Source organism: Hetaerina americana, unplaced genomic scaffold (assembly GCF_022747635.1).
Source record: "Hetaerina americana unplaced genomic scaffold, ioHetAmer1.1.p SCAF_4, whole genome shotgun sequence".
Lineage (NCBI taxonomy): Eukaryota > Metazoa > Arthropoda > Insecta > Odonata > Calopterygidae > Hetaerina > Hetaerina americana.
Genome location: NW_027286985.1, coordinates 103,302,380 through 103,319,552, shown reverse-complemented (window position 1 = coordinate 103,319,552; position 17,173 = coordinate 103,302,380). Strand labels below are relative to the sequence as shown.

Genomic DNA, 17,173 nt, shown 5'->3' with positions numbered 1-17,173 from the left:
CCCATGTATACATATGAATATATATATATGGATATATATATATATATGGATATATATATATATATATATATATATACACACACACATATATATACACACACATCTATACACACACACACACATATATATATATATATAAATAAATAATGGGCTGACACAATATAACACAAATAGAATAGAATAGCAACATTTAAAAGGACACTCACACGGTAAATTGTTCGAGCTTTCCGCCCTCTCAGAGGCCTTCTTCAAGAGAGACGGTATATGTGTGTGTATATATATATATATATATATATATATATATATATATATATATATATATACACACACACACACACACACACACATACCGTACGTAGTCCGCATCAATGGGATATTGTAAAGAAAACTTCCTGATTTTTCTGGTATACCATTTGATGGCAAAGTCGTGAACTTCTACCCGAAAACATAGAGGCTTAAATATTTATTCGAAAATCAATTTTTTTCCAGCTATTCCTTTATTGGTTATGCAGTCATGATAAATGCGAATTGACGAATAAATTTTCCTAATCATACTGGAAAACATAGGATTTAAAACGGTTAATATGATCCGAGGGACAAGTACGAATGCGTAATATGATCCACCACCCACGAGGGCGCTAGTTTTAATCCCCAAGTTAAATATCCCATTACTTAGTACTCATAAAGAAAAAAATTATGACGCAAAATTAGATTTAAAAAAAGTTGAGAACGACCAATCATTGCACGTAACTGCTAAATTAATGGTCTTTACATTTAGCAGTGGATACATTTCATAAGGATATCGTCGAACTTTCCTATCTTTGCTATTTTCAGGGAAATTCACGAAATACGCTTGAAGCAAAATAATTAGGTAAATTATATACCATAAGATATTCTTATCTGGAAGTAATTTCCAATGTCGGTCAAAATTATACATTTTTTCCAAATTTGTAGGGTGATAAAAAAACTATAATTTTCTCAACCCTCAAGCCCTCTAGTTAAAGAAGCAAGGTATTCTAACCAGCAAAAAAACTTCTAAATTATGACAGAAAGCAATTCCCTAAACGAGAGTGGCAAAATCCTACTGCAATCAAAAAAAACCTCATACAGGCATTTGCAACGCGACGTAGTTAACTAAACCTTGCTAACATAAGAACCATCTGAAGGCCATTAATAACCATTAAAATTTCGGGGAATCTTATGCCCTTGTAAATTAGTAACGATTCAGTGACTGCAATATCCTTCTGAATTATTGCATACCCACTGTTTCACAGAATCACGCAATACTCCGCCAGCAGGTGGAAGAGAATTTACTTGCAGAATTTATCGATAATTCTGTACATTCCACCTTAAGAATTGACTACATCCTCCCACTTCCTAATTATTCACCGGGAGCTGAAATACGAGACCTCGACTTAAGATGCTTGAACCACTTAAACCCCCCGCCATCAACAATGAACTTTCCGCTTACAACTTTCACCCCGATTCTCAACATACATTCCGATCGCTCCCTAGCTTTAAAATACATTTTTCGGAAGGAGTCCGTCAACGAAGCACGACCCCCTGACTCTGGTCCAAAGGGTGGATCCTACAAATAAAATGAAATCATCTCCCACCCAGGGATCCGACTCCGAATAGGGGGGACGGCCCGTTGTACGCCCCGAAAACTGACCGTCCCCTTCGCCAGGGGGTCGATAGAGCAGCCAATGCGAGGGGGGTCTTGGGAATGGGGTTTGCGGGGTATTGGGGGATGGCCGAGGAGAAGTGAGGGGTTGGGGCGGGAAATCTCACCCCCGCCCGTCCGAGGGGCTAGACGGAACGCAAGCCGGGTCTGCCGGGGAGGAGGTGGAGAGTGGCTGACGCGGGGGGGGGGGGTTCCATGGGGGGATCCGCCCATACGCCGCCTCCGCGCGACAGCACTGTGGGCACCGAAGAGTATGCAGTGTTGCCAGAGGACGCTCCGGCCACCCGACCGCCCCTCCCCTCCCAATCGAGGGGTGTCTTTTTTCGCAAAGAATACTTTTGCTGGGGCTACGCGCATTACGGAGACAGGGCCGGCCCGGGCCAGTGGAGAGGGCCGGCATTTAAATATGTATCGGTTACGCTCAACTTTGACAAACATGCCACATACAAGACAATATGATCCGTGCAGAGCGGCATATTACCACGTTCCTCTTTCATCCAAATTCAAATTTCTACAAACGTTCCCAAGTGGGCTCTAGACGCGTTTGACGTCACTACGTTAAATTCCACTCCCGACCATTTTCATTTTCAAAGAGAAGCGAAATATATAGTATATTAAAACGAGGCAGATATTTTCTCTCGACCCACCGTCCGAGACCGAACTTCGTTTTCGTAAAATGAGTTTAAATTTGAACTTAAATTTCAATATTTGCACGAATTCAACAGAGCCACTTGTCAACTCTGCGCACTCACAGCTACGCCCAAGCTGTGTGGTTTTTCGGGATAAGGATCTTCCTGGGAAACAGGAAACATCACAGGGAAAGGAACTTGCACCACCTAATCAATCAATTCCACATGCTGGGTATAGGACGACCTCTATTATCACCTATCAAAACAACCTTCAGGTTGATAGCTGCGGTTTTTAGTTAAAAGTTAAAAAAAATCAGTCCAGGGAACATTCGATGGCCCAGCATTGCCACTCCAGCCAACTTATAGTGGAGCCTGATAGGGCTCGTGCGCCCGCCCTCAAGAAGGCAATAACAATTATACCGTTGCAACAGAGATAATGCTCCGACACTTGAATGACCCATGCCTTACACCACAAATCCTTGGTTTGCCGGTTTAATCACGTAAAAATATTATGAAGTTATAAATTGGCACGCATAACAATTTAGAAGGCCAACGTGTAGATGGAAGACTTCCCAAAAGATGCAACCCCCGCCCTTCCCCAGTCAAGAAGAAAAATCTCAACCAACTCGAAAAAGAACAGATGGTTCAATCTAAAAACAAGAAGAAATTCTGCATATTGCATTCCCTCCGATCCACGCCGACTTCTCATTTACTCTGTTTTATTAAGCACTAACTTGCGTTAGGATTACAGGAAGGCCTACGTTTCCCAAAGCTAAAAGTTAATTTACAAGTGCCTGTAATTTGCAAACACGAAGTTTACTGATGGTAATAAATGAAGTAGTAAATTTTACTTGCTTCTCACCTACATTGCACACAACGAAAATTTGAAAGTTGTACATCACATTTAACGCTTTTCAAAGGACTTACTCATCGACTTTTAAATTTAATAAACGGGCCCCAGGTGGCAAGAAAGGGGTACTAAAGTTTGCGATATCTTACAATATTTCATACAGAGTGGTACGCAAGGAAAAATAAATTAGTGAACAATGGAGAGGCACGTGCTTGTTCATACCTCAACATATACCAGTGATAATTATTAATTAATAGCATTTAATTATACTTCTGAACCATTTTACTTTAGTTGCCAAGGGTTTCCAAGCAATTTACTATTTAAATTGAGTAAACATGCCCAATTCTTAATACCGAGACATTCATATTTATTATTAATGATGCGCTGCACCCCCTACATCAGGTTTTGTGGCAATTATTTTTACCAGTGCCCCCTTGTTGAACGGCACGTTGTTTTATTTTCAAAATAAAAAAGGCACACGGCAGAAAGATTATACTAAATTAAAAATCGTACCAATCGCTTTGGTATTCCGAAAACTAACTTTTTCTTACGATACATGTCTTTGAAGACTAGGGATTTAGCCTCGCAATCCCTTTTCATTTCGGAGAGGCGATCCTGCCCTCCGCGAGCACTACGAACTGGCTCCCTACGACTGGGATTTCAGATTCAACTAGACATGGAACGAAGTTGACCAAAATCGCCAACGAAAGAGACAAAGCGGCTATCACCATTTCCAAAGGCAAGTATTTTTCAAACGTGAATTTTATTGAGTAGTCATTACTCACAATGAAGCGCCCCACAATGCTGAAACTCGAAGCAAGATCGGGAACATACTTCAGCAGGAATTTGTGGTCCAGACATAATTAAAGGCAAATCGATTGATAGGGCAAATGTTTTGACAGCTGATAAAATATTGCAGCATGTTATTAAAGTCATGAAATCTTGCGTGCACACATTGCAGAATGAAAAACAATCATAACAGCTGTCTACTTCATTCGACGTTCACAGAGCCATTGTGGACGACATGGCATGAGTGAATCTCCCCACTATTTCAGTATTTTGCGGAAAAACATTTCAATGGAGGCAAAAAAGGAATTAGGCCTCCCTCAACTCCTTACATTCACTACGTAGTACTCCTACTTTAGAGGTGCGAGTGCGTAATGTAAATTTGAAATAAAGTCTAAAATCTCACACAGCTCAGTTGACCACATAATAGTACTTCTTTCAAGTCTGTTATTTCTTGCCAAAAACTTCCTTGCCTATGAACAAGGAAAAAATATGTGTCTAATGCCCAAATCTACCATCCCAATTCGATAGTAGTATTAACCGGCCCAGTGTGAAAGTCACTGGCTGAAGTTAGTTTCCGATTAGTGGGATGGACACTTAAAACTTAAGCAATTCGAGTACTTCTGCGACCTTGGAAGAAAACCCAAAACTCCCAGATTCACAACTCTTCCTGGCTTACTGCCACCATCAACCATCAACATCAACTAACGCGACAGGGTATGCAGCTCGCACCACTCGTCTGTTTGGGAAGCCTAACTTGACCTTGTCGAAGGCAGAGAGCGTAACCTGACGCCTCGGCGGGAACAACTGTGGTCGGCTGTGACTCGAACTAAAGAAACTAATGCTTAGAGGAAGGCAGCATTGCGGGTGACTGACTATTTAACACATGAGCGTGCCGCAGTGCGTATATTCCACCCAAGGCATAAAAGAACCGAACCTCGACCATAAAGATTAAATACTTGGGCATTACCTTCACTCACGACCTCTCTGGATGAGACACTACGGGGAATAGGTGTTATTAGAAGAGTATTGGGTAAACGTGATAAAAAGGTCGAAGAGAAATGTTATCTTTCGCCTGTTAGGCCTCATTTCGAATATGGTTCTAGTATATGGGATCCTCACGAAGTTGAATTGATTGCCTAATCGGATCGCGTGCCGCGTATAGGAGCTAGATTTGTAAGACGTTGTCATGGTCAACTGATTGGCGTATCAGCATTATTAGAGGAGCTAAGTTGGGAATCATTCACGCAGAGAAGGTTACATTTCAGATTACAACTCTTGAATAAATTGGAAGGTTGCGTCTTTAGCAGTGATGCTGGAAATGCATTATTATCACCCCCATCGCACTAGCCTAGGAGAGATAATGCAAATATTATTAGAGAAGTTAAGTATAGGCAGATATACCTGTATTTGAGATGTAATTTTTCCCACGAACGTTAAGGGATTAGAATAACGTTGCCCGACCGCGGTAGGGGGACGGACGTATTTTGGGTCAAAAGTAATCTGTCGTACAATCACACCCTAGCGGCGGATTGTAGAGTACTAAGTCATAATAGTAATCATAATAAAGAACTAATTTTTTTAAATAATCAATACACAACTTTGGTTGGTTGGAAATATGTTATTGAAAGTACTGAAGGAAGATTATTTCACCAACACAACAAGGCACGTCCAAAGTCCCACTGCAGTGCCCGAAGTACATAGAATAGTTCGACTAACGTCACGCCACTCCCGAACCCCTGAAAGAACGCTTACGGATTCCTTAGTAGATTGTCCGTCCCTGTCGCCAATCTAACAAGTGCATATCTCAAGAAGGAACTGCACTTAATGGAGTTCTCCACAGTGAAAAAACAAAGACGTCATTCAAGAGACGTATCCCACTCCCGAGTTCCAAAATCGTACTTAAAATTACCAGCGGAAATATAACACACTTCGTATTCTGTCCGCACGTAAATTACCTTGCCAAACATTTCAATCATTTACGAACGTCAACTACCATTATGCATATCACGCTCATAACACTGACCCAATCTTCATTGCACTTGGATCCGCGCTGAAATTGACGCCCATTTCCTTCATCCCAAATTACATTTCGAACCCTGGCTACACGCTGTTATTTCCAAAAGTGGCCACTTTTTTTATATCCCCCACGGATCTCCGACCGTTTTATGTTCGCCGCCAGCTATCGTGACGAGAGCCCGAGTCTCGTGGAGAAATGGAAAGTCTTTCTCCGGCCAACGAAATCGATCCTGCTGTTACGTGGTACGAATTTCGCTGTCGGATATGTCATTAACACGAGTGGTTAGCGTCCAGGGATACACGCATCTCGAGTGGCCACCGCCTTTAAAGGCTGTAGAGAGGTCTCGGCCGCACAATCAGGGAGAGACATCTCTGCGTCCTTCGCCGGACACCGTCGAATCCGAGAGAGAACGCGGCGGCCGCGAAACCCCCGACGTCGCTCTCGCCCATCGATCTAGATGACTGCATGACTCCACCAAACTAGGATCAGGGTTTCTCAAACTTTACGCGTCCCAAGAGTCAAAGGAGACGTACTTTAACCTATGTTAAACGATTTGGAAGGACAATTTATCATTGTTCCCCGGACCAAATCGGATAAAATGTCAACATCCTGAATGGTGATTATCTGCCGCCACCGAAGCAGTTAATTTAGGGCGCTATGAACTGAGGAGATTGGCTACGAACTTTCACCGACACGGCTGTACGACGAAAATAGAATCAAAGAGCACAAGTACTAGAGTATTTGTAGAAACGGCGATGCAACCAGTACACTCGATTGTTTAGAAAAAAATTATCATAATCGATCTTTCTAAGTCTTAAGATATGGCATCAATTGAATTGCAGATACATCTCGATTAACCAGGCTAAAGATTTTAATGCGCTGGAGATAATATACGGGTTGTTTCCTAAAAAACAAAAAGCATTGTGCGCCCCTATCGTCCATGAAAATATAAGGAAAAACAGCAATCTCAATATTACACTAGTTCAAAATTAAAAAGTGAGATTTGTATTTTCCTTAACTTAATAACAGAGAAGAAAAGTGCAAGAGTTTTTGTCGCTTTTATTACGGAACGGCTCCACGACATCACACCTGAATCTGTAATTTATAATTTTTGTAAACATTTAATCAAAATATTTTTTACATAGACTGCCAGTTGAAGCAGTTCGAACATTTAAATTGAGACCTTGCTCCATGATCCTGATTCCGTTCTTGACAGAATTGTTTTCAAATACGTTCTTTAAGACCGGTCACTCTTATTGCTTTGCAACTAACGCATTTATGGTAAGCTTGTAACAAAGTTTCCGAAAAACATCCGTCCAACGTTGACAAAATATCGTGTAAGTTTTATATATTGCCTACCAATCGATAAATTCAATGGTCACACAGACATATTCAGCCTCCATTTGTTCTTTTGTGTGTCAAAATTTGCAACCTCTTTGCCATCACCGTAAAGATTGGTTTTTATAAGGATGAGAAAAATGCAATACTCTATGTCCTGGCACTCTCGCTATCGGTCTCTGACGAATAAATACGTGCATAAGATCAATTCGCTATTCTTCCGTGACTCACTTGTTCCCTCTCGCTCACGTAATTTCCACCGATGTTCTGGCATCGGTGCTAACCTATTGCTTTTAGAAATGGTCTTGGGAGACAAGATCTCAGGCGAACTTTCCTAGAGACGGTTTATGACAAAAATCCTCATTGAGCGTTAAATTGATGAAGTACTTCAGGAAATAATTTTCATCCATGCCCTATCAAAGAACCCACATGGAGAAAGTTTAAGAGACATCATAGCCACGTCTATAACCTCAACGCAACCCAATACATGTAGGACCCATACTGTTAATTTTAGAGCAAACTACGGGACTTCTTTGCACATTTGGAGCATTTATCGATGTTTACCGTGCAAGAAGGAAACAGCACTGAAATTGAGCTAAACGACCGGCAATCATACCTCATCTAAAATGGATCCAACCTTCGGCTTTCCTCAATTATTTTAATGTTGGAATAGAGATGGCCAACAGCAGAATGATTTTTTTTTCCCACAGCATTCCGAAGTAGATGCCCTAATTTTCCGAAGATGTAATAGGTAAAAAAGAGTATCAGTTAAGGAAGTATACACTGCACGTTTAACTTTGATAAAAACAATTCACGCAATTAATAGATAACCTGAAGCGCGATCGCGGATTTCCTTGACGTGAGAGTGTTATCTCAACTGACGCGATGGATGCCAAACACTACATCACCGTCCTTAGCATCTCGCGCAAACACGGAACAAAACTTATGCAATTCCTCACAAAACAATCGGCGGTAGGTTTCTCTGAAGGTCTCCCAATCCCATGGGGGATTGGGCGTTGGAATTTTTTGAGTATCACGTAACGCCACCCTTGCCATAGTTTGATGACGTGAAAGCCCCACGAAATTAGCTGCAAAAATTCTATTCTCAATGATGAATACTTCCCATGTTGCATAGGCAACCTTTATATTAATACAAAGCGCATACAAAGATCTCCATTGCCTAAAACATATACGCTAAAGGTGTGAAGGCGAGACAAATCCAGAAAGCAAAAGTGGACCTCAACAATGCGGAAAGCGACCTTCGCTGTCTTTTCTGGACAAAGGACGAGACAAGTAATGGCTCCGAAAACAACTCCAAGAGAGCTACCACGGACCATTTCGGTATTATCTCGTTAAAATGCTCTGATAACGCCCCACTAAATCCGGGCTGTTGTCATTTCTCCCAACCCAAATCATTACCTTCCGTAAAAACAAGCGAATGTTCCCTAGTGGCAGATTACAACGCTGATCTCACGAATGGATACAAAATAGCACGACATCTAATTAATACCGCTGTAATGTTTCACCACAATCCCGAACCAAATGTATTGGATTTGCTTCGGTTACGAAGAAGCAAGGGAGAAAATGCTGTGAAAGAATTTAGGAAATTATTCTTAAAAAGCATAAGTGGCTTAGTATTCAAATACTTGGAATACATACAGATTCAAATATTGCTGATTTTGCTCGACATGCTTGTTTACCCGGGACCCCAAATAAACGGAAGTTTCAAAAGGGAGTTGAGGAGCACAAGCGATTCGAACAAGTACCTGCTCGAAAACGGCACGAGTGGCGACCGACCCTCGAGGCCGGCGGGCAACCAAACATCCGATTACCGTGGGAGAATGGATCCATCTCGCGGGCCAAGGGGCCGGAGATTCCCATCTCCCCGCGGGAGCACGACTTCTGCTCCCTGAAGAACTCCATTGCACTTCACTCCTTGGTACATAAGGGAAAGGCCGGAAATATTGCGGGGTGGGGGGAGGGCGAGGAAAACCAAACAATTAAGGGAACAACACGAAAATGCTTTGATGATTTGGAGCATCGGCTAACAGCGAAATGATGTACACTTAGTGAAACATTTAAATATTTATTAGTAATTTGACCAGCATTTTCGTTGTAACTTAAATGCTCTTTAGGAACTTTTAAATGCTAACATCCGCCAAAATAACGAATTAAAACAGCAATCGGGGACACTTCGACGCAACGAACTTAAACGGGACGCGTACAAAAAACCGAGAGTTCCCACCGAAAAATGAAAACGAGTGGTGGCACCAAATATCTCAGGAGACGCATTTGAGAACAGCTGATTTCGAAGGCATAGCTTGGATGCATAATTAATTTTCTACGATAACACTCTTGTTTCTCAAATTGTCATTTCTACATCTAAATCAACCATTTAAAGAAATGAGGAAGTGTACCCTTTATCTTTGGGTAAGGTTTCCCGTTACATTGTCCGCGGAGGACTCATGTGACTTGCCCTAAACGTAAGGGAAAAAGTGAAACACCAACAAGCTAACCTTCGAAGCAACCAGATTCGCAGGAACAAGTTACCAAAATACTAACATTAGACAATATGAAATAAAATAAGAAATAAAATAAAAAGGTGATGTTTAAGGAGAAAAGAGTGGGGTTAGAAAGACATTTTAATTGCAAGAAAATGGCAGAAGACAAAAACAGAACTGGTGGATGTATGCAGTAGAAAATCCTCTGTGCGAAGGACAATGCACCTCAAAAAATCGAACATCGGTCTAATTAATCTTCAAACTGATTCTTCCACGAATGCGAAACTGCATTGAATGGAAGTTCCATGCAGTTTCTCTTGTTACTGACCACCCTGCAAGGCGCCAGATGAGGAAGAAATAAATTCAACCCCTGGTTCATGAGAAGCAGGCGCATTCAAATATGCATTTGAAAAATGAAGAATTCAAACAGAAGAAAACGGAGTGCATAGAGGTAAGGTCTCTTCCGACTTCAATGGCCCTCGAAAGACTGCTCCATCTCCGGTGCTGCGGAGTAGTCAGCCAGAACAATACGACAGCGAAGAAGCGTACTTCTCCGCTCCTCTCACTTCATCATAATTGATGCAACAAGGGGGCAAAACGAAGAGAAAATATGCCCTACAGTGGAAGGAATGGTATTTCGTGCTGGTGCGATCTTTTTTAATGCTAATGAGATAATGCCCCACGGCGTGGAACAGGATTATGGAGTTTTGGCAATCTTATTTATTTAAGAATTACATTGCAATTAGGCAATTGTCCTGGTGGACACGGTCAAGTTTGATCAATGATCACTCTTACAACGAACATACATACACGCACTAGAAAAACAGATAGAAGACAAAATATTCTTGCATACAATGACACTTCCACATCACATACAAACAAACTTCCACATCACATACAAACAATATCATAATAACTACAATGAAGTTTATCACCCAGTGGCTGCTTGGCACTTATTCTCAAAACTCCTAAAACTGGAAGGACTCAACCAAACCTCCAGGCAGCTGGTTCTGACATAGTTCTGTTTAAAAAAAGAGTATTTTTTTCTTATTTTTATTTTGAAACTGTGGCTATTACTTCCCTTAAAGTTAGGCTTTTCTATCTCTTTCCATGAATCTTCCCACGCTTAGTTCTCCTAATGAGCCGAGGAATTTTAACACGATGACGACTTCTGCCATTCGAAATCTATTTCCAACAGAAAGGCGGCAAAACGCTTCCATCATTAACCCATCCTAGTTGGCGAACAGGAGAGAGGTAGCACGTAGATCACCCGTCTACTCTCTTTTAAGAGGGCAGCCCGTTTCCAGCGAACGAGACCATTTCCGGCAGTCACATTCCACCCACCCAAACACATCTCAGACCCTTCAAGCATCCGAAGCCGAGCCTTTCCGATGGGGAAACGACGTACGGAGAAAATTCACGATTCCTACGAGCAGTCTCCGAAAAAACGGTAAGTCACAGGAAGCGGCGACAAAAAGTTCCACGCTGGAAACATTGCTAACCTTCTTCCTACCTCTCCGCCCCTTCCAGCCGAGGCACAGGGAGCGAGAGGGATCGATGGAGAGGTGGGAGGGCGCGGCGAAGGAAGGGGGGGAAAGGACCCCGGCATGGAAATGCCTCCGAGAGCGGGGAGGGGAAAGGCGGGAGGCGCACGCCACTCGATACGCCCGGCTACAATGCCTCGGGGCACGAGGAAGAGATTGCACACACGGTCCAAAAAAACGCACTAATTACGGCGGGAGCAGCCCTGGGACCCCGCAGCGACGCGGCGGCATAGGCGAATGTTCCGACAAATTTCACACATTATCTCGGATTTAAATCCGACTTTTTCAAAGATAAAAACAATGTGATAGTGACTCGGTGTGAGTTAAACATGGCTGAAATACTTATCCAAGATATTATTAAAAAACAACTGAGTTTCCGCGACTTAAATGTTATTAACAAACGCAATAACCATGGAAATGACGCTTAAGCCCTCGAGTTCTGGGTCTGGAATACTACAAAACGCTTCTCTAGTCCACGCATACGGAATTAAGCCGGTAGAGTTATTTAATGCTTCATATTCCAGTGAAGGTTTACAGAAAAATGCCTGCGCAGGTTTCCAATTTTTGTAGTAGTTTCTTAAGAAACTGGATATGGATGTATGTTTAGTCGACAATCAATATCTAGGACAAAAATGGATAAAAACTGAGATCCCACAACTTCTCCGAATACATTGGAGGCTGCGGAGAGGGAGAACTACGACGTAGGGAATATTAAGAATTTAGGGAGTAGGCAGGGAGTATCACCCCATCGCAGAAAGAAGGGGCAGGTAAGGGCCGCACTTCACCAAAGGTGGCCGAGTTACTGACATCTTCACGAACATAACCCCTTCGAATAACAGTCAACTTTCCATTGGTTACGAGAAATGAGCCGGAAAATTGAATTAAACCAACTATAATGTTCATAGTTCGTGGAATTCCCTTGTCAACCACCGCTTGCCATACCAAGGCTGTAAATAAATATTACGCAGAAAATAAATATATTTAAAAAGTAAAAAAAGAATAATTTTACCCGAAAATTCAGTAGGCAAATGCAATACAACCATAGTTGTTGACGCTATTAATTTTGGAAATGATTTGAACTTATTAAGAAGATTCTTCATTTTAAATTTCAGTAAAAAGAGGACTAGTATTTTCACTGAACATTATTAAAATACCTGTATATATTGATAACTCACACATGCTGCCCGTCTTTATGCTAAGCAAGCATATCGACAAAGAAACGAATAGCGCCTTCCTCTTTAGCCTTTCCTGAAGAAATCGAATTACCTCAGATCAATTACCAAGCTCCCAATGCCCCACTACTCGACCAGCGCCGCCTGTCGCCAACCTGCGGCCCCAATGACGGTAATTTCGTCGAGTCATTCGGAATGCAAATAGCCGAAGTATGAACACGGGAGAGGGCCATCGACGGAATGTCCATTTCATTGCGAATTATGCCCAATTCAGACATATTGAACGCCATTTATCAAAATTACCCACTAAACGACTGGAGAATTCCTATCAGAAAATTTAAAAAAATCCACGAATATATTACTTACATCAATCCCTTCACTCGCCGAATAAATGGCAACACTTCATCGATTCGCTCTCGCTTGAACAGTCGTATACATGACAATTTTCCAAAAATAATATGATAGCGAAATATTGTTCTATCCTGAAATACCAGAAGTTTAAATCCCGAGCTTAAATCAAGTAATCTTACTAACGGCTAGATTTAACGAACAAAATTAATGAACAGCCTAATTATCTGGGACAAAATCTGACAAGTGGATGCTTGGATATCATGTATAAGACCTCTCTCCGATTGCAGTATCGGTATGAACTCCTAATATATGGCCTCGAGACAAAAAGTATATTCCAATTTCGTAGGCCGGAACGACCAGAGTTCTGGAACACGACCCACGTCGCTCAATGGTCGCGAACTTGCAGCGAGCAGAAAGGATAAAAATCTGTGGTCGCAAAAACTTGCCGGATCACCGACGTGTAAACAAGTAATGAGGCGAGGTTGTCAGAGGGTGAGAAAGAGGGCAGAGGACGAAATACAAAGAGCAGAAAACGGGAAGGATGGGGGGTAGGTTGGCAGGGCGCCCAAGACGAGAAATAGGCCTATTCAAATTCCCCGCTCGGTTTGCATTAAGTTTTCTGCAGACTATAGTGCACTGCTAACAATGAAATGCGCACCCAACTAGTGTTCAAAGTCCGAGTCCCAGGTCAAACGATAACCGCAAAGATTCTCCCGTGCCCACAACTGCTACAACCAAATCAATGGATCGACAGTTCCACTAAACACATACATACTTTCGCGTAGATGCATCGACTCAATATAAAATTGAGGAGGAAGGCACGAGAACCTCGGGGAGGATGGGGGGAGGAGTTGAGAAACGGCGGTCTTTCAAAACAACTAAAAATGAAGTGACAAGGTTTTATTTCTCATAAAATAATGCACTTGACAGCTTTTAATGAGGCACCACTGCTACCCGCCTCTTATAAAAATAAATAAGTGAATGGTAACCCATTATGTAACAAGATTTCAATTTAAAAACAAATACGTACCACGTAAGAAGCAGAATCAAAGTAGGGTCATTGGATAGTGCATATGACGTACACTAGGTAAGGTCATGGGTAGATAACCGCCGAGAAATGTTTATTTACTCACAAGAAATAATTCAAAAATGATAAACAAGTTATGCGCCTCGTGACTTATGCTATATTCAAGTCAAACATATATGTGGCCTTCGAGCATTATGGTTGAAGCCCCAAGTGGGCACTAAAAAACACAACCCGCAATCGAACCGCCAGCCACATCGCGTCAAAGCAAAGGTATTTCGAAGAAGCACTCCTCAACCCCTCTACTATCTACTCAAGTCAAGAGATTAGCTTTTTCTAAGACCACAATTGCCATGAGTGGTGGTTCCACTATTTCACAGTCTGCCCAAAACTGACAGCTACTCTCACCACATATTCTGATGGAAAACTACACAAACAGCAGACATTAACCTCCATTTCAACGAAATCTATGTGCAGATTAAAATTATAGCAGCTCTTCATGGAGGTGCAAACAAATTATACTGATGGCAATAATCATGAATGTAAAAAATAAATGTGCACAGGCAATATATATTTTAATAAATCTATCAAAAACATGCTAAACGATGAACAACCTATCTCTTCTGCTAATAAAGTTGCTCAAATGTTACCATTGATTTGAGACCATAAGGTTAGGCATAGACAATAACTGGCAATAATAATACTATTAAAATGATAAATAAATAATGCAATTGATAAATATATAATGCAATCCACAAGGAACATAAAAATCGATATGTACACAACAGGGCAATTTATTTAAATGGAATATAGCAATAATTGGCAATTTAATTAGTTCCAAAAATTTTTACAGGATATGGCACAACGAAAATTGAATTCTCAAATGAATATTAACTGATAACGTTGAATGCTACAATAGTATTAACACGGAAAGAAATTTTGATGCAGATATTACTTTTAATTCAATGGGACAATCATCTTTTCATTATACTTAATTCAATCACAGTTTAACCTTGCATGCATTCCCACCTGATTCCTAGAATGATCATGCTACAGAAACTTCTCTCTATGACCACCTTGAACATTCTTTCAAAGCTTTCAGATGTCTTTAGGGCCAGCATGGAATTATAATGACCTCACCAAGGGTGATCCAATGAGAGTATGTAGAATTGATTTATCCGAAGGCCCTCATAAATTATAAAACATATCTGCATACTTCTAGCTATGTCTGAGGGCGCGGGTTCAAATCCCGGCGGTGTTGAATATTTTTCAGAGGTATCTCGATCCCTACTTGAGGTGCTTTGTGGAGGGCACTTTGAGGGAGTACGCCGTCCGTCGGATGGGACGTTAAACTGCGGACCCCTTGGCGCCTTTCGTAAAGAGTAGGCTAATGCCGACGCCGGGTTTCTCTCCACCCTTCATCCTTTCCTGTCCATCCCCTATGGCGCAAATGACCTTAGCTGTCGGTCGCCTCCCCTCAAAACTACTACTACTACCAAAAATAAGAATGTTACAATTGGGAAAAAGCATACCGGTACACAATATTTTCTCAACGGTTTTGAAATTATATCAAAATACTGGTTGTAAGAGGATTGCGGTGTTCCAGGGGTAGAACATTGGACTGCTAACCGAAGGGCCCGGGTTCGATTCCCAGGCACGCCTCTCTCAGCTCCACCCAAGCTGGGTAATTTTCGTGTGCCAGAACTTACTATGGCCTCACCTACGGTGACCTGAGGGCGGTCGATAGACATGGACGAATTCTTTCTTTTATCTTCAACAGATGCCTGAAGGAGGCCAGAACACCGGCCGCGTGGAAGACCTTACAGGGAAACCATCGCCGGCACAGAGTAAGGAACTGGCCTCCCTACCCTGATTTGTGAATTTCAAACAATGACGAGCTTAGTACTGGGCGAACTCGACAAAACCAACCTTTGGGTTGATTACTGTGTTTATGGTTTAATGGCTGTAAAAAGCAGACGTTAAAGATATTTTTTACAAGATGAGGGAAAAACAAATTTGGGAATAACCTACAATTCCTCATATCTGCGAATTGCTGAGAAAATAAGCTTAAAACGGTAGAAATTATTAAAACATAGGGGATAAATAAACATGCCCTACGGAAATGAAAATATAAAGATAAATAATTAGCCAGTTTTACCAGCATTATAAATCTCCCACTCCGCCTTCTTTTCGGCATTAACTTGAAAAGGATATACAACTAGTATAATTATCAAGCGAGGAGTAAAATAACAGGCAATCTAGGGATTGCAATTGAACTATCAGCGCAAAAATCGTCCAACCAAGTTGTAACAAGTATTAATCCACACATGTGCGATTTAAAAAATAGCAACAAATCAAAATCCGCAACCAAGTATACTAAAACACATTAGGGACGAACGAAAATAGGGTTATTTTATTAAAAATTCCGATTCCATCAACTTTACCGGAAAATAATGCTAAACATCCGTGAAAACTAAATGCCCTGCAGCAACGTAACATACTCATACTCCTATTATAAAACACTATTACTCAAAATACTTTCATAAAGTGCACTGGTATAACGTGCACTCAAATAACCCGTTAAAGTAAATAAACCTAGTGGTACCTCCTGTAACATTGCAACAACGTTTTGAGGGCACATTGTCCGTTAAAACATTATATTACTTTATTGTTGGAATAAATAATTGCTTGCACTTCAAGACAATCTAAAAATTCCGGGTTATTGCTAACTGGAAACAACCACCATCACAGCACCACCCAAAGATAGAATTAATAACACATACCTAAAGCTCTTAGGAACAATCATAGGCTAAACCAGATGTTGCCATGTATGATACTGCATCTTTCAACACAAAACCTTAATAATTGGTATAATTATTACATTAAGTACTCACCCTTGTTCTTCCAAAATCTCTTCCAACTCAATGCATTTCACCTCCACCTTCCTTTTCCTTTCATGGTCCAAGATTTCTCTATTAGGCTGTCTGTTACTATGAGCTTCTAATTTCTCTAATTCTTCTTCTGTCTTATAATGAACTTTATCTTTCGTTTTTCGAACGTATGCCCAGTTCCGTTGTACATAACCATTGGTTCCTGAACCCCTAGGGGTTGGCAAACCTATACCATTATACATGTCGTGCTCCGCCTAAGAACACGTTCCTATAAAAATCAACAAATAAATAGCAATGAGCTACTCGTCTTGACGTTCCGACATACTATATGTAATTCTAACACAAACCATAGAAATCTATAGAAACTCCAATATTCAAGTGTC

The 17,173-nt window shown here is 41.2% G+C and overlaps 1 protein-coding gene across 1 annotated transcript in view; it reads right to left on the bottom strand.

Moving 5' to 3' along the window:
- The window catches only part of Srrm234 (Serine-arginine repetitive matrix 2/3/4), an 88,317-nt gene that overhangs the window by 70,844 nt on the left and 300 nt on the right, over positions 1-17,173 (bottom strand). The window contains exon 2 of the mRNA XM_071590753.1: positions 16,794-17,058. Within this exon, the coding sequence (XP_071446854.1) occupies positions 16,794-17,032 (239 nt within the window). The 5' untranslated portion in view covers positions 17,033-17,058. The remainder of the gene's footprint in view (positions 1-16,793; positions 17,059-17,173) is intronic.